The 23918-nt window shown below is 47.0% G+C and overlaps 1 protein-coding gene and 1 long non-coding RNA gene across 3 annotated transcripts; one reads left to right on the forward strand and one right to left on the reverse strand.

The window, feature by feature from the left end:
• Positions 1–7654: 7654 nt before the first annotated feature.
• Positions 7655–9761, reverse strand: LOC101783562. 2 transcript variants are annotated; one of them, XR_002678187.1, is made up of 2 exons: positions 8964–9761; positions 7655–8701 (listed from the first exon to the last, which is right to left on the reverse strand). It is a non-coding gene; the product is annotated as an uncharacterized LOC101783562 (long non-coding RNA). The 2 variants fall into 2 exon arrangements; XR_215432.2 differs by having other exon boundaries at positions 9045–9758.
• Positions 9762–22050: 12289 nt separating this feature from the next.
• Positions 22051–23376, forward strand: LOC101761283. Its single transcript, XM_004974758.1, has one exon. It carries the CDS (start codon positions 22051–22053, stop codon positions 23374–23376), a length of 1326 nt encoding a protein of 441 aa, XP_004974815.1.
• Positions 23377–23918: the final 542 nt, after the last annotated feature.

Here is a 23918-nt window from a genome sequence, read left to right on the forward strand (position 1 = left end):
TCAAGGAGCATTGTACAACAAAATTATTACTGTTATAATATAATTGCATAAATACATGCAAAAGAGGTACAACTGGCAAAAGTGAATCAATAACTCGTCTTTTTTCCACTTTTGCGAGCTTTCTTCTTTTTATTCGAGCTTGAGCTGTCACATATTCTGATAGACATCTTTCCAACCCTGAAGCAGAAAGATAAGATCCCAATATTGAGTAATCATCAGCATGGGAGTTATTTGTTTTTGTTTTATTTTTGTGCACAAGTAACTCGTAAAATTGTAAACTGTTTTTATACGTTTAGGAGTGACTCTGCAGCACATAGGTATACATGTAACAGAGTAAGACAAGACAATCTAGTAAAAAACTTGGAACATCAACATGGTGCTCCAAAAATCTGCACCAGCAAAAGAAAAACTAGCCCTTTAGTTCAAATGAATAAGACCTGAAAAGTTCATATATAAGATAAATAAGGTGATTTGAACTGGAGGTACGGGCGATACTAATTTACAATGTGGGCAATGATGAAAGCAAGTTCAGAATAACTATTTATCTACTAAACGTAGCATCGTCATGGTAATGTATAAATTTGCAGCAGATTAAAAGGCCAACTAAACACCCATAATCCAACCAGATCTATAACCCTGAAAGCTATATAGATGAGCAGAATAGTTACTAATGATACACTAGCTCACAAAAGAAGCCCAAGGTAGAAATAACACAAGAAAAGTACAGATTGGCGACTTGATGTCAAGCAAAAGCGGTAATTTCTAGCAGAAGTGGATTTTGCTCCAGTGCATTTCAAGCAAAAGTACAGTATGCAACAATGAAATGGTCAGCCATATAATTAGGCAATTAGCAATAACAGTGCCCCCAGACCTTAGCAATGTCTTGATCAGTACAACTAGCAATGTGTCACAATGACATTGTCAGCAGCAAGCCAGTATATCATTTGCAATCGCAAAGAAGCCTCACTGACATGGGGCAGCGCACATGGCAATCACATATCAACTTATATGTGTTTTTTGTTCCTTTCTTGCTTGCTGTCTATAGTTCAGCAGATAGACAGGGGATGCCAAGACAGGGATGAATGACTCAGGACAGGGAGTGTCGTTTAGCAGGGGCGGACCCAGTATAGGACATGGGTGTACATGTGTACATCCAATAACTGTTGCAGAAAGATCGAATTTAGTAGGTAAAATCATGGTCAGATCCGAATACAAATACCATACGTTAGGGTTTTGGGTGTTTGATTTCGCGCAGCAGGATGGGAAGGGAGGGGAATAGGCAGGCATACCCCTGTCGGATGTTCGTCACTGGCGAAGTGCCCGTCGCTCGACGAACAACGGGCAGCGCAACTCGCCCTGTCGTCGCCGCTAGGAAAGGAAGACCGAGGCCGAGAGAGAGAGAACAGAGAAGAAGATGAGCGGGAAGGGTTAGGTTTCGGTACTCTGTTCATTCACGCCCCTTCCCTACACGGGGTTGGGTTATGCCACAGGTCGGCGTGGTGGCCCAATGGGCTTAGCCCAGTTCTTGACATGGCCTCTGGCCCGAGCATTACAAAGGATACTTAGCCAAGTTCATGTGACCCTGTAGCCGGAAAACCTATGCATCTTCCGGGAGTTTTTTTTCCAAAGGAACTTCCACTTTAAGATTCGTATGAGAATATGAACCAACACTTGCTGATCTTTTTCTTCCCCCGCTTCTTCTCCTCCGCTACAGGATGAGGTTGGCCCGGCAGCGGCGGCGGTTCGGCCGTGGCAGCGATACGACGCTTGGGTGGTGGTCGAGGCTGCCACCACCACCGGCGGTAGTGGTGGAGTTAGGGTTAGGGTTCAGGGTTTTCGGGGAGCTCCAGTGTCTGTCAGGCTTAGAGGAGGAGGTCAAGGCCGGGGGGGTAGGTCTGGCGGTGGTGACAGTTGGGCCAGCTGCGAAGGTGAGGCGGCGCGAGAGCGCCGCCAGCCAGCTAGGGCAGGAAATCCAGCGGGCGATGGACGGCAAGCTTCGGATTAGGAATGGTGGGGTGGGGATGGCAGTGGAGGGTAGGAGAACGGCGCGGTAGCGTGGCAGCCGCCGGCTGGGGTAGAGGACGAGGCGACGGCGAAGGCGGGGAGCGTGGGGAAGAAGATGAGGAAGGGGAAAAGATGGGCCTCGATGGGTCAGAAGTTTCATCCCTTATGGAAGGTAGATAGGAGCCCCTAGCCCTGATAGGAGGGTGCTGCCGCACCAGCTGGACTCGAGTTGCAGCTGGGCAGGGGAGCGTGAAGGGCGGTGCACGGGCTGACAACGCGGAGAGCGGCGGGCGTTGGGGGAGCAAAGGGAGGAGATGGGTCACGGGGAGGAAGAAAACCGCAACAGACGCTGTCACATGGGCCGAACCGGTTCGACCGATTTCGTTGGAGAGAGGGGAAAGACTCCATAATTTTAAAGTCCATCGGCCTAGAAATCTAAAATAAATTAATATTTCAACATAACAAATTTAACAACTTTAAAAAATCAGACTAACATTCGAAAATAACATAATCAACATTTTTCAAAACATATATCAATATTTTGTAGATAGTAGTGCAGTCAACATTTTTTATAGGCTAGAACAGATCCAACATTTTCTAGAGCAAAGATCAACATTTTTGAAATGCTACTTTTTTATTTCTTCTTCTTCCCCAAAGTCGGTAGCTGGAGGGCCGCCGTGGCAAGCACAAGCACTAGCAGCGCGTGGTGGAGATAGATGACATCGATAGGTCACAGTGGTGGATGCGATGGAGATCAACGCTCACAACAAGCACGGGTGGTGCATGGTGGAGGTGGCGCTAATGGACGGCAACAAGGGCGGGACGTGCAGCGAGAACGAGCTGTCCAAATCTGATAGAAATATTTATTATTTTTTCTAAAGTATTACCTTAACATAATATTTCAATTTTCACCTCTAAAACCTTTTACCTTGTAAATAATACTTTTAGAATATCATTGAAATCAAATAGATATATACTTCTTTCAAGATAATATAAAAACAATATAAAGATTTTTTCTTTTAATGATGGTTCTAGATAAAAGATTTTTTAACAAAAATATCGGCATCGCTACATAAAAAAGAAAGTGAACATTTTTTAAATATGATATTATAAAAGCACTAGTTATTATTGTCATCTGGCTAGCGCAACCACACTGTGATCTATTACATTTTTAACAAAGACAACCAACTAGCAACTTCCTTATCACTAAAGTTTGAGAGTTGCCATGTTATCTCCCGAAATATTTGGTGACCCGTGGAACGTATATTTTAGTTAAAAATTTAAAAATGTATTTAAACAAACACAACTTGCAAAACATATGAATATTATGTTCTTCTATATATTTTGTCATCAGATGATCTACTCATAGTAATCCTTGAGTTTCCTAATAAGAGATAGTTGAAAGTTTATCTCACAAAGTGAAAAGCACATATTGATTGTCTATCCGGATAAAAACAAAAGAAATTCACACGTGCATTTTATGATGTCTGACATGCACAAACCTTTTCTTTGTTCCATTTGGCCCTTTCTTTGTTTCACTTGGTCCGAGTCTGCCCTTCCTAGCCTACAGAATATTTACCTTTTTATCTTTAGCCTTCAATTTTGCTTCGAGCTCATCCACCCAGAGGCACGCTTGTTGTGTGAACTTCAAATCATATGCCAATTCATCCAATGAGATGATTGTACCAATCAACTGCCACTTATTGTGCGAACTTCAAATCATATGCCAGCTGATCCAATGAGGTAATTGTACCAATCAACGAGCCCTCTAGATCAAAAATAGTGGCACCAATTATTTGTCGCTTGGCTACCTCCATTTTTTCTTTGGTTACCACTTCAAGACATACTACGGCTAGACAAGATAGAGCAAATTTTCTTTTACTTTCAGAAACAACCTTCTTCAACCTTACATCTGAAGCTTTGTAGCTTGGAGAACTGCAAAAATAGCATTTTTCTTTAGCACAACTGCAAATGCAAGCAGTTTTAGCCATACACATGCCCTTATCATCAGCATAAAGATCTTGAAACAGTAGAAAGGCATAGCTAAATATTAATACGGCACATAGGAAATAACGTGAGATCCTAGTCTTCTCTACTCTCTCCAATCAGTGAATTGGATGAATACAAAAGGATTTTGCACTGCATTTTGCAGCTTTTCTGGATTTATGTTGCTATTTTTTATAACCAAAGTACATGATCAAGGTGGCTATAGTGGCTCTTGAAAACTAGCCCACAATGACCAGCTGAGTACACTTCTTAACTTCTAGGACAAAGCTTGAGTGCTTGATTGAAAGTAAAGGACTTGGACAACACTGCCAAACAAAGTCTAATAGACTTTTCTGACTCTACTCTGATAAGCCAACAAATAAATCTTCAGAAATGGAAGCAAAGGCTAAACCAAATAGGGGTTATTATTCCTGAAACCATACAAGGAAAAACTGAGTAGTGAATTAGTTAGAGTACTTTACATTATAGTGCTTGACATGAAGTTAAACCCACTATAGCCCCCTTCTACTTCTGCAACTGTGAAAATCTCATCCCTTCTTGGTTCACATAACAAAGAAGGCATCCTCAACCAGCATTCATCATGCTCAAAACTAACTAGGGAGATTTCAACCACAACTACCGTAACCAGCCGCTTCTATTTTAGCGAGATTTCAACCACAAGTACCATAACCAGCCGCTTCTGATTTAGCGAGATCTTAACCACAACTACCAGAACCACCCGCTTATACTTTAGCCTTTGGGGCCGGTAAAGGATGATGTGGCAGGGCAGGGCAGAGTTGGGTGGTATGGCTGAGCTGATAAAGTTACATCAAATTCTCAAAATATTCTTTAAATTTAAGTCATAACATGCAAACCGATAGGGAAATCTCTACTCACATGGTGAGCTTCATGGTTCAAATTCAACAGGTTTTAACAGGTTTGCTACCAAGTAGTAGTCTATGAAACTAAGCCAGGTTTGCTATTAGGTAGGGGCATGGAGATCATAAACTAAGAATCCAATAGCTCAAATTAGATAGGTTCTTGGCAAATTTGGAGGTTCGGGACTGAGATGCATTAAGGTCACATTTCAATCGTGCATGGCACCGAAAAGCAACTAGGGCCGTGGTACCCTGCTGGAAGGATAGGACCAACATGGCTCAGGCATAGGCCATCTGTTAATGAACAATGTATTAATAATTAATCAATGAATTATTTATAAAATAAAGCAAGCAGATCATATCGAGGAACTTCAAAGAATACCTGTTTGGCTTCTTGTAGCTAGCCTCATCAACATCAGACCTACGAAGAGCACAAAAACTAAGTGAGCTGAAGATCACAAGTAGAAGCTTGGGGGCACTTGACTGGCTTATGCATTGTATTTGGCTCTTAGCTTATTTAGGTACCGGAACTTTAGCGAAAAGTCAGCCAACCATCCCCTTAAGAATAGGATAATATGCCCAAACAAGACATGAATTGCTGATATGGTTAAAAGAAAATGTAAAAATAAGAGTTTCCAACAAAAAGTAATACAAACCAAGATAGAATCACCAAGTGCTTTTAATGATGGTTCTAGATAAAAGATTTTTTTAACAAAAATATTGTCATCGCTACATAAAAAAGAAATTGAACATTTTTTAAATATGATATTATAAAAGCACTAGTTATTTTTATCATTTGGCTAGCGCAACTACACTGTGATCTATTAAATTTTCTATAAAGACAACCAACCTGCAACTTCCTTATCACTAAAGTTTGAGAGTTGCCATGATATCTCCCGAAATATTTGGTAACCTGTGGAACATATATTTTAGTTAAAAAGTTAAAAATATATTTAAACAAACACAACTTGCAAAACATATGAATATTATGTTCTTCTATATATTTAGGTCAAGAATGGACCCAAATGATACTAGTACTAGGCAGATCGAATGTAGCCCATCAACAATCTTTCCCAAATGGCAAACATATCTACAGGTCAAGCCGATGACTAGTCTTGTACAAAGATCACATGGAAAATAAGAATACAATTGAGAGAAGAGAAGGAGCTTTAGAGGTCACCTCCGTGACCCGAAGTTAGCGGTGGGGGACAAGGTCGATGGACGGTGGCTGGCGGCGCAAGCACCCGAGATCCGGCGTCGAGGGAAGAGAAGCGGGTGAGGCGGTGCCGAACCGAGGGATCGGAGGGAATTGCAGGGTAGAGTACCGCCAGATCTGATTATTCGCCGCCACCAGCGGGGAAAAGGGCGAAACCCTAGGCTAGACTAGGCGATGGGAAGATAGGGGGTCCAAGAGGCGGTGCGGGCAACTTTTCCATGTCTTCTTCTATAATTAATATAATGTAATATAGCTGGCGCATTGCGTGGCGGCTCGGGATTGGTGAAATCTGACAGGAGAAGTTTGATTTTTTTAATTTGTGTTAGTTAAATTAAATAAATTTGTTCGTGTTGCGTGGCGGCTCGGGATTGGTGAAATCTAACAGGAGAAGCTTGATTTTTTTAATTTATGTTAGTTAAATTAAATAAGAGCCTTGTTATGGTGGTTGTACGATACCATCGTCATGAATCCAATAGCTGAGAAATAAGAGGTACTTCGAGGTACCTGTACTTAAATTGGTGGGTTCGGTACCAAATAAAGTGGGATCAGTACCGATTTTAATTATTTTTAAAATTCATAAATTTAATTTTTAAATAGCATTTGCAGATCAACGGCCACAAAAATTCAGAAAAAATGGGTACCGGACGGTACCTCCTGGTACCGTTCAACCACAATAAAAATCCTCATTAAATAAACTTGTCACATGCCACTTTGGTAAACTTTTTGTTCTTTTGAAAGGAAAGACTTTCATTAAACAACGACCAAACCTGGCATGTTTACCAGTTACAAACTCGTATATATGCCGAATTTCGGTTACGGCGCAGTCTGGGCGCGAAGCAGATCCTCTACCTTGTTGACACGTCAGTTATTAGCATATAAAATATACATGAAACTGACAACGCATAATCAATATTGTAGTATTTTTTTTAAAGAACACTAATTGTAGATAGCAAATCATTTAGACAAGTAGATAGCAAATCATTTATTTTGAAATACTGAACCCTACCATAACTATTACATAAGGTCAATCCTGCATCTACTTCCCTGCCGTTCAGATTATTAGGCTGCAAGGTATTTAATACATGTATGGACCATAAATCGTACTAACGATTAAGCATGAATATGATCTTTGTATTTTATTTTGTTGCTTGTTGAGACACATGACAATACTTGTTCACAAAAGTATCCGGTTGAAAGAATTGACTGAATCTTGCGTACATAGGTGGTGATTGGTTGCTTGGCTTAGTCCAAGCTTGACAATGAGTTAGCCATGGCAAGCCTTCGCCTGGCTATGCTAGTACTATACCTCCTTGTTTGGTTGTTGTGCTAAGCTTAGCCTGGCTTACGAAGATCGTGCTGGTTGATTGGCTTGCATTGGGTATAGCCACCTCCTGTGCTATGCAGCGAGTTTACCATGCACCTGTGTCCTCCTAGACATTTCACCCAACACCTTGAGCGCAAGTACATGAAACACGTTCATAACTCATATCGAAGTAGTAAATCTAATTATGTAGCTCTTACTGTTGTGCATGCATATGCTCTAAAGACTGAACCTTGACACAGGCAAACCAAAAGGAAATTACGCTATCTCTGTTCACACACGCGAAGGAAAGAAAAATAAAAAAGAACAGAGACGGAAGGTTGCAGATCGAGAATTACAAAATTGAACCCACATAACTTTAAAATTGACTGATGAGCATCAAAATCCAATTCTCACATGGTGAATCGAATCTAGGCACAACCAAAATTGGATTCATCATTGCTTCTCTGCGTGCTGCTTCGAGGAGCAGCAGCTTCAGTGACCTGGCCGCGGAGTTGGATTTGACGGGGTCATCACTGGGCTAGTGTTCCCTCCACCGAGATGAAGAACACGGCGCAGAGCACAGTGACTCAGTGAGCGCCACCGCGGGGAGCTGTCCGGCCACGAGACCGACGAGGATGATTGGCACCAAAGCGACCCACGGCAATGCGCTCTCTGACCGATGGTGGGACCTTGCTCCCCGTGTCGGAGTCAGAGCAGCTCAGCCTAGGCGTCTTGGCCGGCGACTCTGCTCCCGAATTGACGAGACTAGGCCGAGGCCGCACAAATCCAGCTCCTGTTTATTCGTCTCCGGTAGCGGCCGCCGACGTCAATCTTGAACAGCGCCACTGACGCGAGAGTCGCCGCGACCACATGCCGCTTGCTCTAAATCATCAGCATCGCCGGCGCTAGGACCCCGCCCACCGCGAGAAGCTCCGGCCGGATGCTGAAGGCGGCGCCTTTGGGACGAGTCAGAGCCGGCACCGTCGTGTCCTACCGAGCCACCGAAAGCGGCAGCCTTTGCTGGGGTGCCAGCCCCGCTGCTGGCGCAGAAGGTCGGCGGCGGAGGCATGGTGGTGGACTGGTGAGGAGATGCGGCACACGGTGAGGAGACGCAGTGATGTGAGCGGAACTGAGACCTTTTGCGCCAGCGATGCTTGTGCAGCCTGCATAAGCTGGAAACGGAGGGGATTTGTGTTCCTGCATAGCTCCATATCCATCCTAACAATCACTACCTAGCATTCAGTAGGCAGAATTGGGGGCTTTTGAGCCTTACTAGACAGAATGAAATAGCAGTAGGCTGTGCAGCAGCTGTGCCTGCAAAAATTAATGCCAATATTAGCATGTCTTGAACTGATCAAGATTATTAGAATATCAGGAACATGCTAGCAGAGAACTTAAACTGTAAAACAACTGATATTAGTAGAATAATTGAACCTTCTGTTCAATTTGCTTAATATCTCATCACATTCTGAATCATAAAAATCGATCATGAAATTAAAACACAAATCTACGTTTCAGATATGCAAGCACCAGGATGTAAAAAAAAATCAGAAATTGGAAGAGAGAAGATCTGCACCATCTTCACTCTGTATTTTGAAGTAAACAAAGAAGCAAGGAGCGCAAGGCATTCACAGAAGCAAGCACCGACGCCACCTACTTTGCAATATGTGAAGTGGAGCTGATCAGCTGAATGCCGACGGGTCGAGACACTGCAAGAAACAAACTACTCAGCGTGAAATCTAGCAAGCTGTGCATCCAGAGAAGGGCGAGGCGGCGGTGGAAGAATCAGCGCAGCCGAAGGCTTCGGCGCTGGGAAGGCGACTGGACGCCGGAAAGAGTCGCCGCGCCCTTCACCTCCCGCGCAGTCCGCTACTCCGTTCTGCTCCCGCACTGCCGCCGCGTTTAGCAGCTTCCGCGGCCGCACCGCAGCCGCCTTGCTCATCTCATGCCGCAGGGGATGCATCGTGTGGTTGGGGGAAGAAGGGATGGGGGCGAGAGATTGGAGGGTACCGGGGCAAGACGGACGGGGAGGAACCGAGGAAGAAATTTTGGCGTGGAAGATTGGCGTGCGAGCATGCTCTTTGCCGCCATCAACGATTCCGCCTTCCGCACCAGATCGAGGAAGGCCGTCGTCGGTTGGGAACGAGGGCTACAACGCGGCGAGGACTGGCGATACGATCTGGGACAACGAGCCTTTGCCGGCGTCGCGCGAGACGACGACACCATCCGCTCTCATCATTGTTGATGGTCCACGTAGGACGGATTGGCTGACCTGGTGGTATATAGATATCTTCTAAATACCGTTGTATATGCCCTTCTATGTTATAGTTGGTACTCAAATTTAATATTTCATATTGCAGATAACTAGGTTTTATTTTGGCGACAGAGGGTCTAACCCTTCTTGCAGGCCTGAAAAATTCTACAACAAATGAACAAATGATCTATCACCAAAAGACAAAACGACAGACATGGCAAGAATAAATTTGCCACATGCACGTTAATTTTATTCATGGAGAAAATATCATGTCATCAACTATATACTTACCATAGCATTCTATATTTTCATGCAGGACTCTGGATGTGCAGATGATCGAAGGATGAACGAACTACAAGATTTGCCCACAAGAGAAGTTTACTATTTCAGATTTCATGTATATTTTATTTTGGTCTGTGAACATTGTGTTGTTGTATTGTGTCATTTTCTTCTCTGTATAGAATCTTTTTATTTAATGAACATATTTACTATGTTGAACTCTTGTTGCACGTGTCATGCTTGATGCATATAACATTTATCACCTTACCAACAGTGATCAGCAAAAGCCAATTGAAAATACCGTACCCATATACGATTCCAAAAAAGCACATATTCTGTATTATACAGCACATATATGCGTTGTTGAAATACTTTGGTAGGTTGCAAAATCCACTTACCAACGCATTTATATGCATTTTATATAGGACATTACAACGCCACATATGGCAACGCATAATATGCGTTGGTATAGATCCACTAGAAATTTATGAAGTTGTGACAGTCTGACTGTATGGGGCCAGCTAGTGCAGTTCACTGAGGAAGTACATGTTTTGTGTATGCATGTGTGTGTGTGTTTGTGTGTATTATGGCTGCTAGCAGCATATATGCAGTTGTAAATGTTATTATTCTCTAGTACTTCCCATGGATACTATGATCGTTTTGTTGAACCATAATCAATGTCTTTAATAAACAGATTTCATTCTTATTTTGCTTTGATGTTCGGTAAATAATTTATCCGTGTTGCAACTTCTTGACTCAAATTTTGTACATCGATGAGCTTGTTTTCACAATTGGAGAACTCAAGTTCTGAGGGGTACATGGATCTCCTTTAGCTTCGTCGTGCTAGTGCATCACATATGTGGCACAATTTGGCATGTGAACTCCTGTTTATTTGCTCGTCAATAATGAAATGGTCTATTAGAAGGTACCTTTTTACTTGAATGTTGTAAAGTGTCGAGTACCTAAACCGTTGTCCATTTGGCCCACGGCTCACGGCTCGTGGGCCAGCCCACGGCATGGCATTTTGGCCCGGCCTAGGCACGGCATGGTGGCCTTGCAGGCCGGCCCGGCCCAACCTACACCACAGGATGGGCTTGGGCCGCTGCCTCAACCCGTGGGCTGGCCCGGGCACGGCACGGCCTATTTAGCCCATGGACTGCAACGGGCGGCATGGCCTGTTTAGGCCCGTTTGGCCCACCTCCATGTCCATCTAAAACTAGCGGCCTGCTCCTCCCAAACCAACCCTATCTGCTTCACGGCACCTTCATCCCACCAACTGCCGCCTCCCTCGCGACTCACCCTCTCCCTCGCAACTGCCACGTCCCCCTATCCCCCCTCCGCTTCCTCGCAACTCCCCAGCGGCCTCCTCCCACGGCCCTCCGCCGCCTCCTCTCGCGGCGGAGCCGGCCACCTCCTCCCGCGGCCCTCCGTTGCCTCCCCCTGCAGCCCTGCCCTAGCGGCCTCCGCCTGCCCCTGGCCACCTCTTCCCACGACGGAGCCGGCCACCTCCTCCCGCGGCCCTCCACTACCTCCCCCTACCCCTAGCGGCCTCCGCCTACCCCCGGCCGCCTCCTCCCGCGGCCCTTCGCCGCCTCCCCGCGGCCCTTCGTCGATGCAAGTCCCTGCTGCTATATTGTTGCTCCAATTTGGTGGTGATTTTGGCGTGATATGGTGGTGGCCTCGCCGATTTGGGGGAAGTGCAAGCTGCGGTGGGGATTGGGGAAAAAGGAGGAGCTGGAGCCGTGCCGCGGGCCGGCACGAGCACGGCCAGGCCGCTAAGGCCTGTCGGGCAAGCGGCCCCGCACGGCCCGCCTAAGAAGGCAGCAGGCCGGGCCTGGGCCGCTCCTTCGTCACGTGGGCTGGCCCGGCCCAGCACGGTTACTGTGCGGGCCTAATCAGGCTCATGCCAGGCCGGGCCGGGCCACCTGTTTGGCCATCTATGACCAAGGGTACCCGCGCAGGTGGCCTCAAGAGCTCAAACTTGGGCCACGCGGTCCAACTAGCGCACATCGGCTGGTCCACGAATGGGGCAAGGCAGCCCGGGTGGTCCGGGATCCGACCATCAGCTAGGTCAAGCGCCCGATCAGTCACCCCGGTCAACAAATGGTTGAGTTCCGCCACGCTGCACCGCCACGCCCCGCTAGCGGATAGGGCAATAAACACCCCGCTGCACCGCCACGCGGTCGACGTGCGCCACGGCGTACGGGCACCTGCCCCCGCACGATTCGAACAGGGGCGGCACCCATACCCTAGGCGCTGACGGAGGCAACATGTCACACCCGATTTTAAGGACAAAATCGAGTGCATTAAATACATGTGTGCCAGGATCAAGTTACACACATGTACGACAATAGTGAATAACAAAGACAGTGCTAAAACGAATAAAGAGAGTATTAACCATTATTACATGACCGAAAGTCTCAAGTAAACCACAAAGTCTAATTATTACGCAGCGGAACTCCAAAGACGACGACAACTCCACAGGCAGCTGACTGAAGAAACGTACGCCTAGAACTCCTCAAAGTCGTGTAGATACTCCTCTTCCCAATTAGCTTGGTCTGAACAGCGGTTTTGCAAGGGTGAGTACACTTATGGTTGGTACTCAACAAGTCGTGGGGAATAGTGTAGTGTAAGGCTAATTCAAGGTATGGCTAAGGCATAATTAGCATTCGCTTTTAATTAAGTTGGTCAAGTTTTATTAGCAATTAACTAAGTATAAGTTCATACCACCCGAAATTAAACATGATCATAAATAAAGTAAGCAACATATGCGACGGCGAGCGGCGGCGGTTCGCCGGAGTTGGCCGAAACGGCGCTCCGGGGCACGGTTTGGCGCGCGGATTTCACCAGAAGCAAGAGGAGAACACGGCGAACTCGTTTTGGGGGTCCTTGACGACCGGAGCTCACCGGAGGCGGTGCTTGACGGCGGGGAAGAGGCGGCGGCGCTTGGAGCTCGGGCGCTAGGGTTTTGGGGGCTTCGGGTGCGGGTGCTTGAGGCCGAGAGGGGCGGCGGCTTATATAGGGTGGAGGCTTGGAGATAGAGCGCCCCGGGTTTAAACTCCCCGAAGGATTCGGAGCGGGGGCCGACGGGTTTCCGGAGGCGGCGGCGCGTCGGTTGCGGGAGGGAGTTCCGGCCGGATACGGTCGGAGGAAGGGGATGACGGGTGGGGCCCACCCGTCAGGCCGGAGGAAGGGAGCGGTAGGCGGGCCGGCGTGACTTCGTGGGCCGGCGCGCGTGTTTGCGGGCCGCGGGGAGGAAACGAAGCGGCGGGCCGCGCGGGAAAAGGGGAAACGGTGGGCCGCGCGGGAGAAAAAGAAAGGGGGCCGGCGGAGCTGCTTCGCGGGCCGGTGGGGATGTTGCGGCTGGGCCGAAAGAAGAAAGGGGAAGGGAACGAATGGAAGATGCGGCCCAGAAAGGAGAAGAAGAAAAAGAAAAAGAAAGAGGAAAAGAAAAGGTTTTGGAAATTGAATTTAAATTTGGAAATTCAAATTTTGATTCAAACTCAAGCAATCAAAATAAATGCACCAGCATGAATGCACAATTAACTCCTATGATGAATTTAATTAAATTAAAGAAAATGAATTTAAATGCCTAGAATTTAAATGACACCCTAATTTGAGCAAATTTTAATGAATTTGAATTATTCAAAATTTTGGGTGTTACACAACAGTCGACGAGGACAGCCACGTTGTGCGCGGGGACGAGGCGTTGCACTACCTGCCCTGTTGACCTGAACCGATCACTACGACCACCGTATCCAACCCTCCCGACCTCGGGAGCTAGTGACCGACACTGGCGTGGGGTCGGAGTACCGATCCGACCACCTCACGACCTGCCACCTACTCTGATGGGATGCTACAGGCGCCAGCACACTTGCCGCACGCCACCCTCTACAACGGGGCTTGGCAGATAGGACTAAGGGCAGTCCCAATGGAACATTGATGATAGTTTCTATCCCTCTTAATTGTCATGCCAACTAAGCAATTTGCTGATGTGGCAGTAGATTTATTATGGAGAGAGAGAAACCATTTCTTGGAGAGGAAACCAAGTCCTCACGCATACTGATAGGTCAAGAAACCAATGAATATGCATTGGGGAGACCAAGTAGTTTCTTCTTGCTTACCGTCGGATCCTTTGTGCTTGCACCGCTTCTACCCATCACTCGAGCTCCTTTACATAATGTATAGAGGATCTGGTACTAGAAGGGAGAATGATTGGTTGGATTTTTGTTTAGACTCTAGATAAAAAAATTGCATTATGAAGGATGATTTCTTGATACAATATCCTAGACTCTGGAAACTACGATGGTTTCTCCCATTGGGAGTGCCCTAAGGGCAAGTGCTGCCTTAGTAGACAGTCATGCAACATGTAATTATGAGATGATTTAACAAACAACTTGTATAATAGGTTATCTTTTTAAGTTGTCTCATAATAATTCCATTCCCTTAATTTGTGCATGAAAAAAAGAAATATTATTAGTTGCATACCAATCACAATTTGTACAATGGTAGAGTACTCGTCTCGTAGTCCTAAAATCAACATCTTTCTCTCTTATCACCTTCTCTTCACATCAGTAAAAATCCTACATGACATTGCATAAAACGACTTATGAGACTACCTAGCAGCAGCATGTACTGCCCTAATGCGGCCATAGGCGGCGCAGGACGGCCACGATACAAGGATGAGCCAACGGGACTCCCGATACGATGGAACGGCGATGCCCCGACTAGGACCCAGGAGAGCTCCACCAATGGGCCCCGCAGGACCGACAGACCTGAGGGACCCCTCCTTCTTTCTTGTACCCGGCCCCCGAAGACATATAAGGGGAGCTGGGCCATTCTTCACGGCACGTACGCATTCCATTCCCCAACTGCACACTCACTCCCTCACGAGCACCCCCTCTGAGCACACGGCTTGAGGAACACGAACTCACCTCCAAACTGGACGTCGACCAGGGGCACACCAACCTAGAACTCCAAGTCTTCATGAGTGGCTCCTCCAAGTTTCCTCGTAGCAGCTCCTGTATGGCACTATCTGAGCAGCAACAGGAGGGCACAGCAAGGGGGTTGAAAGGAAAAAGGTGAGTACACTTGGAGGCGTGTACTCCGCAAGTGGACTACAAAGCTCATTTTTTAATGTTTGTCAAGTTTTAATTAAGCACCTAGAACCATTAGTGTGATAAGCTTCCAAAAAACCCAACAAGGCACATGTTACCCCACCTGTCCTGAACCTAAGGTCAATGTCTCATCATCCAAACCCAACTCCCAAACCACAGACACCATCTGTGATTCTCTCAATCCAACTAACCATGTGAGGGTCCATACCACTCTTGACCATGAGCACAACTGTTATAACAATTTTTAACACTTTGCAGAGGTTGTACAACTTTACCCACGAGTCATGATACCCATCATGACGAGGCGGCCAAACCTCTTACACATTACCGAGATGTGTTGGCATGTGTTCACTACGACGCCTTCCATTGGTTCTCCAGCGCGCATTGACCCATCAAGGCTCTTAACCATCACTGCGTCGAGCCATGATTTATGGGACGCTGCCCTAGTCGGCGCCTACCCGCTCAACATAGATCGTTGGATTACCCAACTTACTCAGCCAAGACCATAGCCCATATAATTCTCATGGTTGTATGATTAAGTTAGCAAGGGGTTTTATGACATCATCATGAATTTTTAGGAAATGAAAATATATAAATTGGAATTTTTGTGAGTTTTTTTGGTGATGACGTCAGCAAGGACCTAGGTGCAATTATCGATAGACAATAGGGGGTAGCTGGTAAGTATTCCTACGACTCAAAGAAATTTTAGATTAATTTCATAGATCTTCAGGGGCTAGATCATAAGATTGCCAGGCAAATCTGACTGTGGTCAAGATTGCATGTTGGCCGTTGGATTTGATATGGATGGTCGGATTTTAATGACCAAAGAGGTACCCCTTGTTTTAATCATGGCCATTCATATGGGATCGAGCGGCCTGGGGCGTGCTGCCGGTTCTGGGCCTGGTGCCGCTCGCACAGGAGCCCCGACAATGGAGTTTTGCCAGATTACGGAACGACAGCTCTACAACCCACAAGGGACGACGAGACGTGGCGCGCTCGAGAGAGGAGGACACGGCGAGCTTACCAGGGGTAGGGCAAGGATAAATCCATGGCATGTAAGGTGTACAGCGGAGAGGGACGGAGGAGGTCGGAGCCGTGAGTGAGGGCGGCATGGCAGCCTTGGTCTGGTGCTCCTGGGCGCTGGAATTGCATCGTTGGGAGTCCCATGACACCGAGAGAGGGAGGAGGAAGTGAGAGCTAGTTCGACTACGGCAAAAGGCAGTGGCAGAGCTCGCTTACCGAGCTTCGGCCATGGCGGCGTTGGTGAGCAAATGGTGCTGGGAGAAGGCACGATAAACGGTGGGGCGATGTTGGAGAGGCAAAAAGGAGGGAGATGGAGCTCGGCACAAGATTTATTGGGGAAGAATTGCTTGGAGAAGGACGGATGGGAGGCAAGAAGAGGAGATCAAGAGTAGGGGTCTCAGTCTTGATGGCCTTGATGGCACTTGTTGCCATTAAAGGAGGAGAGGAGTAACGGGCGGAAGAAGGGAGGGAGGGGGAAGCGGGGATTGCGGCATGGGGCTGGGCGGGGGCGAGGAGGTGTGGTACTACGGGATTTTGATGGGGCGATGGTGTTCGGTGTGGGAAAAAGGGCAGGTGAGGGAGGAGGAAGACGGAGCTGATAGGTGAGCCCCGCGTTGAAGGGAGAGAAGGGAGAGAGAGTGGGGGAGGGGGCTGGGCTGCTGATGGGCTACGGCCCATGCGAGAGAAGCGGAGGGGAAGCAGGTGGAAAGGCTAGCTAAGGAAGGGGGTAGAGGGGGAAGGGAACTGTGCTCGGCCCAACAAGGGAAGGTAGAGGAGAAGGGGGTAGGGGGGAGCGGAGAGGGAAGTTGGGTTGTGGCCTAGTTCGGGAGAATGGAAAAGAAAAAGAAAACGAACGGGGGAGGGGAGGTGGGCTTGGCCTGTGAGAAGATAAGGGAGGGGAGGCGGGTTGGGCTGAAGTAAAAGGGAGAAGGGGAGGGGTGGAAATGGGATTTAGGCCTCGTATTAAAAGGGAATTTGGCCCAAAATATTTTCTCAAAATGGAACCTAGTGCATAAAAATATTTTCAAACAAAACCCTATGCATTTCCAGCATGAATGCAACACACAAAACTGCAACACACAAGAAGATAGCAAGTGATTCTATAGAATTCATATGAAGAGATGATTGGAGACCATAAGTACTCACTAACAAATCATGCAGCTTGTAAAATAGTAATGTATTCATTCTGAACATCTTATGGCTTTCACTAGGAGTATTGAGTTTTTCCATTGTCCAACCAAATCCACTCTGTGTTGGAGTTCTTGCATCATTTTTATCATGATAGGTCATAAAGTACTTGGAAACAAACAGACTATTCTGATTTGACTTTATCAATATCATAGTATTTATAGCCCACTGATCCTTGTCTGAACCACTGTCATCCATTTTAACATCAGAAGAATCAGATCTGTACACCATACAAACAACACTCATGAATAAGGAATTATTTGATTGCACATAAATTATTCATGCAGGAATAATGGAAAGTCACACACATTATTCATACATAACTAATGAAAACTCACACAACATACTGATACAGGAACACTGGTTCATGCTCCAAGCCAAATTGGAAGGTAATTAATATGAATGAAATGCAATATCTACTCAGGCATATCATTTTTAGTCATCCACTCATGCTTTCTCTTCAACCAGTCAAATCTTTCCTCCGGAGTGTCCAAAGTCATAAACATTTCTCTTTCAGCTCTCTCGGTAAAAACTAGAGATGCAACAAAATTCTCATTGTGGATGGAACAGCACCAAAATAGAGCCACAATTGAAACATAGATGACACTCACTTTTGTTGTGTTCCTCCCCCAAGCCTCAGTCATTTCAATATTCTGTTTGCTTTCATCCCATCCTATACCTATCTCACAATGTTTCAGTTCTTCCTAATACCATAATCAGTTTTTAATTTATCATATTTGTTCTTGAATTATTTTCTAGTGTACAGAATATCAGTCCTCTCTTTGAACCTTTCTATCACATTCTTGTACCCAGTCTTACTCAAATGTGTGTTTGAATGATGTCCTTTGTCAACTTTATCTGCAAAAATCTCACACACTATTCTAGTGTTCTCATCACAACAATCAGCCAAGTTGTTACCAACAAAATCAATTTCATGGACAAAACATATTAGAACAGGAGAACTAGACCAAAAGAAGTTTTTGATCATTAGCCATACACACAAGTCATGAGAAGCAACAAACAAACAACTACTGAACTAATAACAAACAACGATGGACAGATTGGCCGTGCTATCACCGGATCCGCCAGTTACCCCATCCGGGCCATCAGTAGCTTCTAGTGCCGGCCAACCTTCCATCTACCACCGCCGTGCTTTTTCCCGTGAGAAAGAGAGAGACGAGGGAACGAGAGAAGGGAACAGAGAGGGGATTGAGAGGCTTTGGGTTATCCATTCAGGAGCAATGGCAATTTTGTTGTAAATAAATACAACAAAGTTCAGGGGCGCTTTGGTCCTTTTTCACGGGGCCGAGGAGGGAGCCACGCAGAGCCACTTTTTTTGTTTGGCTTCATGCCTTCAACACAAATCGCAAAACAGCTTCTTCGGCTTCGGCTTTGCCTTCGGAGCTGTTTTTTTACCCCCGTTTGGTATGCCTTCAGCGAAAGTCTACAAAGGAGCCGCTGCATAAGCCGTGCCAAAGAGAGGCCCTAATCTACCACATTTATCACCTGCACTGGCTCCACCTTCAACAAGATAAATTTATTCATCACTAGGTTTATAGCTGTGCATTGCCACGGGAGCCTAAAAATTTTAACGCAATAAAAAAAATTATTACAGGTGTTATAATAATACTTCAATAAAATCTGCACAAGGCTGCCAGTGACAACGCAGAGCGGCGGGTGAAAAGTTTCTTGTCCAACCGAACAAAATGGAATACCAAGCATAATAAGTGAAAGCGGCCATAAATTGATATGCCAAGAAACAAACTTGGTTAACACAAATGGATGGAAACTAAAATAGAAAATCTTGAGAACTACACACATGGAACTTGTGCAACATTCTTCCTCTTTTCTAGGGTCTACATATAATCTCTCCAACAAGTTACGGTAGCAGCTCTTGAGATTCATCGAGTCCTGTCAATTGAATTTCAAAACTTAGTGAAACGACTTCACCAGAAATTGGAAACAAATGACCAGAAATAACCAAAAAAGTAAAAGTATTGCTATTTTTGCTGCCTAAACCATGATATGAACTTTATTAATTGTCTTACAACTATAGCATTTTGCAACTGCCTAACCAGCAAAAGAGATTGACAGATTGTACCTGATGGGAAAAGGGATCGATGGACAAACTCTGCCTCAAAAGAACAATACCGAGTGTGCTGCTAATTAGCAAACTTTGCATTTTCAAAGTATGTTAGATCAATACATAAGTTTCTCAAAAGTAAGGTATAAGTATATTAGTCACACTCCATCATGTATTGAAACAACTGAGAGAGGTCAGATAGTAAACCAGATATAGATTCTGACATTCTATATGTTCAGGATATTATTGAACTTTTAGAAACTAATATGTGCAGGAATATGCAGTTAGGAGTAGATATTATATAAAACTAAATATATTATTTCTGACAGAGAGAACATAATGGCGTGCAAGCTTCGGGTGGAAACAAGTTTCTGCAGGGAGTGCCAGGAAGAGGAAAATAATCAAGGTTGGAGAGAGAGCCCCTGATTCTGCAGGAAGCCCTGAATGATGGATATTTTCACAGATATATGTTTTGTGCTCCGCATATGTTTTGGTGCCCAAACAAGCTGCATGAGCAAATTATTGATTGGTTCTTTTCTAAAATCTATGAACAATCTATGCATTCGGACAGAAAGCAAAATAATTCACATGCGCGAGATTGATTGATTTCTAGATGTTCAGAACTAAAGAAATGATCAGCACCAAGATAAACTCATGGTCAATGTGATCTTCCAGCAGGACCGAAATATATGGACACCAGGGGTCTTCAGTTATTGATACCGAGCTATGAGACCTAATATTATAAAGTAAGCATTTGAATTAAATTAAAACCAACAGTGGGAAGGCCTGCAGCTTACATGCAAAAATGAGACTTCACTAATGAATAAATAGTAGTGCTAGCTAGGCACATTCTTCACTTTAAGAACAGTGCTTGCCAAGAAGCCCTGTAAACAAACAAGCTACATCTGCCAATAATCAGTTTTCCATTGTAAGAAGAGTAACTCACATGGAAACAAATATTCAGAGAAGTAAAACTGAAACAACAAAATAGCCTTTACATGGTCCCAGTGTAAGTACAGGCAACATATTGTATGTAGCGCCTGTTCCATATGCCATTCCTCCTCATCTTCCTTTGTGAGAGGCCAAAAATGTTCCGAAGACATTGGTGCTTCAAATAACTTCACATTCACAGAATTTTTTCTTGCATTACTAAAGTGGATATCATGGATAAACCTATAAAATTTAATCAGTAGTCTTACCCTTATCACATACAAGATCATATTGACCAGCGATGCTCGAGGCTCACCAGCAGAAAACCATCACATCCTCTGGATCTTTGATCAGCGCAGGGTGGATTGGCGATCGGACAGCTGGCGGTAGATGGGCGGCGCTCGGTGGTGGAAACTGTGGCACGCGGCGCCAGAGCGGGGCTGCCTCACCGGAGCGAGCTTGATCTCAATCTAGAAGGCTCAAATTGCGACACGGTGAGGCCCTGGATCCAGCTGGAAGGCTTGTGAGCACATCTAGGGTGTTGAGGGCCTCGATTGCGTGGTGAAGACGGGGCGCGGCTCGGTGAAGCAGCTCGGCGTGGCGGCGGCAACTCCGACGAGGTCGTGCACGCGGAAGAAGGCATGGGGGCGTACGGGATCTTCACGGGTAGCTTCCTCACCTCCTCGCAGTGCTTCGGGCAATAATCCGATCATGAAGGCGGTGGCGATGGAGATCGAAGGTGGCGGCACTTGGATAGGGTTGTGGGCGCGAGGGCGGCTCCGGGGCTCGAGGGTGTGGGGTTTAGGGTTTGGTAAGGGCTGCGGAGGCGGCGGCGGGTTTTATAGGCCCGGGGAGGTGTCCTTGGCGTGCGGGCCCAAGGTCGGAGGCGACCGGGACTCGAGCTATCCGGCTCGATGCGGCGCAGCGGAAGGGATGATGGGTGGGGGCCACCCGTCAGCGAGACGCGGGCGGGGCCGGTGCAGGAACGGGTCGGCGTGGAGGAGGTGTTGATGGGCCGGCCTGCTGGGCTGACTCCTGCGGTACTGCTGCTGTAGAGCCGGGCCGAAAGGAGGAACGGGTCAAAAGAGAGGAGAAAAGAGAAAGAAAGAGAAAGGTTTTCCTATTATTTAAAAGGGATCAAACAAATGAATTCAAATACAAATTTGAATCCAAACACCCAAAACTAATGCACCAGCATGAATGCAATAAACCCCTATGATTTATTGACTTATTTTTAAAAGAAATTTAAATGCCTAATAATTTAATCTGCAACCTTAGAAAACCTTAAATCCTTAAACATAAGCAATTAATTTCTAGAAAATTCTAACAAAAGGCTGAAAATTAGGGTGTTACAATCTTACGGCTAATCCACCGAATCATGCTAGCTGAAGAGACAGTAATGTTTGACGTGGCAAGCTGATCATCGTGGCAACTAGTACCAGCGAGGTGAATTGTCACCGTCAGCCAACCAAGCTGCAGTCAAGGCAGAATGGCCCACGGCCGACTGAAATCAAGCATCATGTGGATCCAACCGGCCGACCACACGAAGAAATCAGCTGCATGCAGCCTCTGCATCCTGCAAGCGGTTTCCAAGGACCTGACCAGTCGTCGATCTCCCACTTGCACGCGCACAGTGACCACATACATGTGCTCTCCTACATCGCCCGCCATCCTTGACTAATAATCATATCCTACTACTAGCTGATGATGATATATAAAGCCAGTGTACGTGAACGTTCGTGTTCACGACATCCATCGATAGCTCGACACAGCACATCGATCCACAGCCATGGCAAAGGTTACCAGCCTCGCCCTACTCGTCCTCGCCGTCGCCGCGGTGTCCATTCCCGCGCCCGCCGGCGCCGCCGGCGCGGGCAACGCCGCGCTCAAGAGGGCCGCCGATTTCCTCGAGAAGTGGAAGAAACGGATCGAGGACGCCAAGGACAGATTCGAGGCCATCGACAAGGCCACGGACGGCGAGCTGCTTCCTCGCGGTAACGACGCGGCGGCGGGGTTGTTGCCGAACGCCGTCGCCGTCGACGTCGTCAAGGCCGGGGGCGTGAACTTCTCCGTGGGCGGGGTCGACGTCACCAGCCGGGTCACTTGGACAAGCCGGTGCGGCGGCGACAGCAGCAGCCAGCAGGTGGCGTGCGGCGACCCGCTGTGCGAGAAGTACGGCGCGTGCGACGGCGGGGATGCCCCGTCGGCGGCGGGACGGGTCTGCAACAGCGCAGCTCCGGCTGGCGTCCCGCTCCGCAAGGGCAATATCACCCTGTTCGGTGCCAAGAGCAAGGGAATCTTTTCTAACAACACGGCGTACAACACGGCGTACGCGTGCCGGCCAGACGCCTCCGGCGACTACTACGCCGTCATCGGACTCGGCAGGGGCAACAACATCCTCGCCAGCTTCCCAAAGGAGTGGCCGCTCTTCTCCTACATCATCGATGGCGATCTTCAAGGCAGCACGGTCTGGCTTGCCCACAACGCGTTCTTGGCCCGGAGAGCGACGGCGGCGCGAGCCGGTAGCAGGAGCATCACCCTATTCGGCCCCGTCGGCTCCAACAATAGCACCTACTCCGTCAAGGTCACCGGCATCAAGGTCGGCGGCGGCGAGGTCGCCAGCGAGGCGGCCACCGGAATCTTGATGACCACCATGCCGTTCACGTTCCTCAATTCGTCTCTCTTCGACCACCTCAAGCAGGAGCTCAAGGCGGTGGCGTCACCGGTCAATGGCTCCGACTTCGACGCCCGATTCGGGCAGCTGTGCTACCCGAAAGGCACGAAGTTACCGGCGATCACGCTGTTGTTCGTCGGCGAGAACGCCGGGATGGAGCTGCAGCCGGAGCACTACTCGTACAAGAAGAGCAACGGGGTCGTGTGCCTGTCCATCCTGAAGTCGCCGTGGTCCAACGGCTTGTCGGTCATCGGCAGCATGGTGCAGGCGGGCAGGCAGATGACCTACAAACTGGACGACAACACGTTGACGTTCGACGACCCCGCGTCGGCGTCCTCCAAGCCGTCGCCGTCTACTTCTTCGTCGGTGGCCCAGGCGCCGTTGACGCCCTTCTGTCTGTCTCCTGCTTTCGCGGTGCTGCTGCTCGCCATCATCATGTGAAGCTAATTATTAGTAAGAGGGAGACCCGGATTGGCCAGCCGGCGACCATGATTCAAACCCCGCGGTGCCACTGTCACCACTAGTAATATTGTTGTACTGATATGCTTTCTACTCAGATGTCGTTGTCGACATTTTGTTTTAAAATACTGCCATGCAAATGTCTTTTTTGAAGTAAAAAAAAGAGTCATGCAAATCTCAAATAGCAGAAGTGAAAAGATAAACGTTTTTTCTATTCTATCTCTTATATAAATTTTATTTTAAAATATCCAAATATACAAGTATATATGGTGCAAAGGGATTAATTTGTATAGTACGTAGATCCATTTATCTAATTTTTATCCAGCTGACCAGCTCAAAGCGGCTTTCACTACTGGTCCTCTCGGACCTCTCCACCAGACCTCCACCCAACCATCTTTTTTTTTAAGACTAATTGAGGCCAAAAGCTATTTCCCTGTCAAGCTGGCAACTGTTCGAGTCGGGGCGACGAGCAAGTTGCTAGCACGAGGACGACACAGGGTTCAGGGTTGGCTTGGAAATTAGCG

Source organism: Setaria italica, chromosome VI, assembly GCF_000263155.2.
Source record: "Setaria italica strain Yugu1 chromosome VI, Setaria_italica_v2.0, whole genome shotgun sequence".
Classification (NCBI taxonomy): Eukaryota; Viridiplantae; Streptophyta; class Magnoliopsida; order Poales; family Poaceae; genus Setaria; species Setaria italica.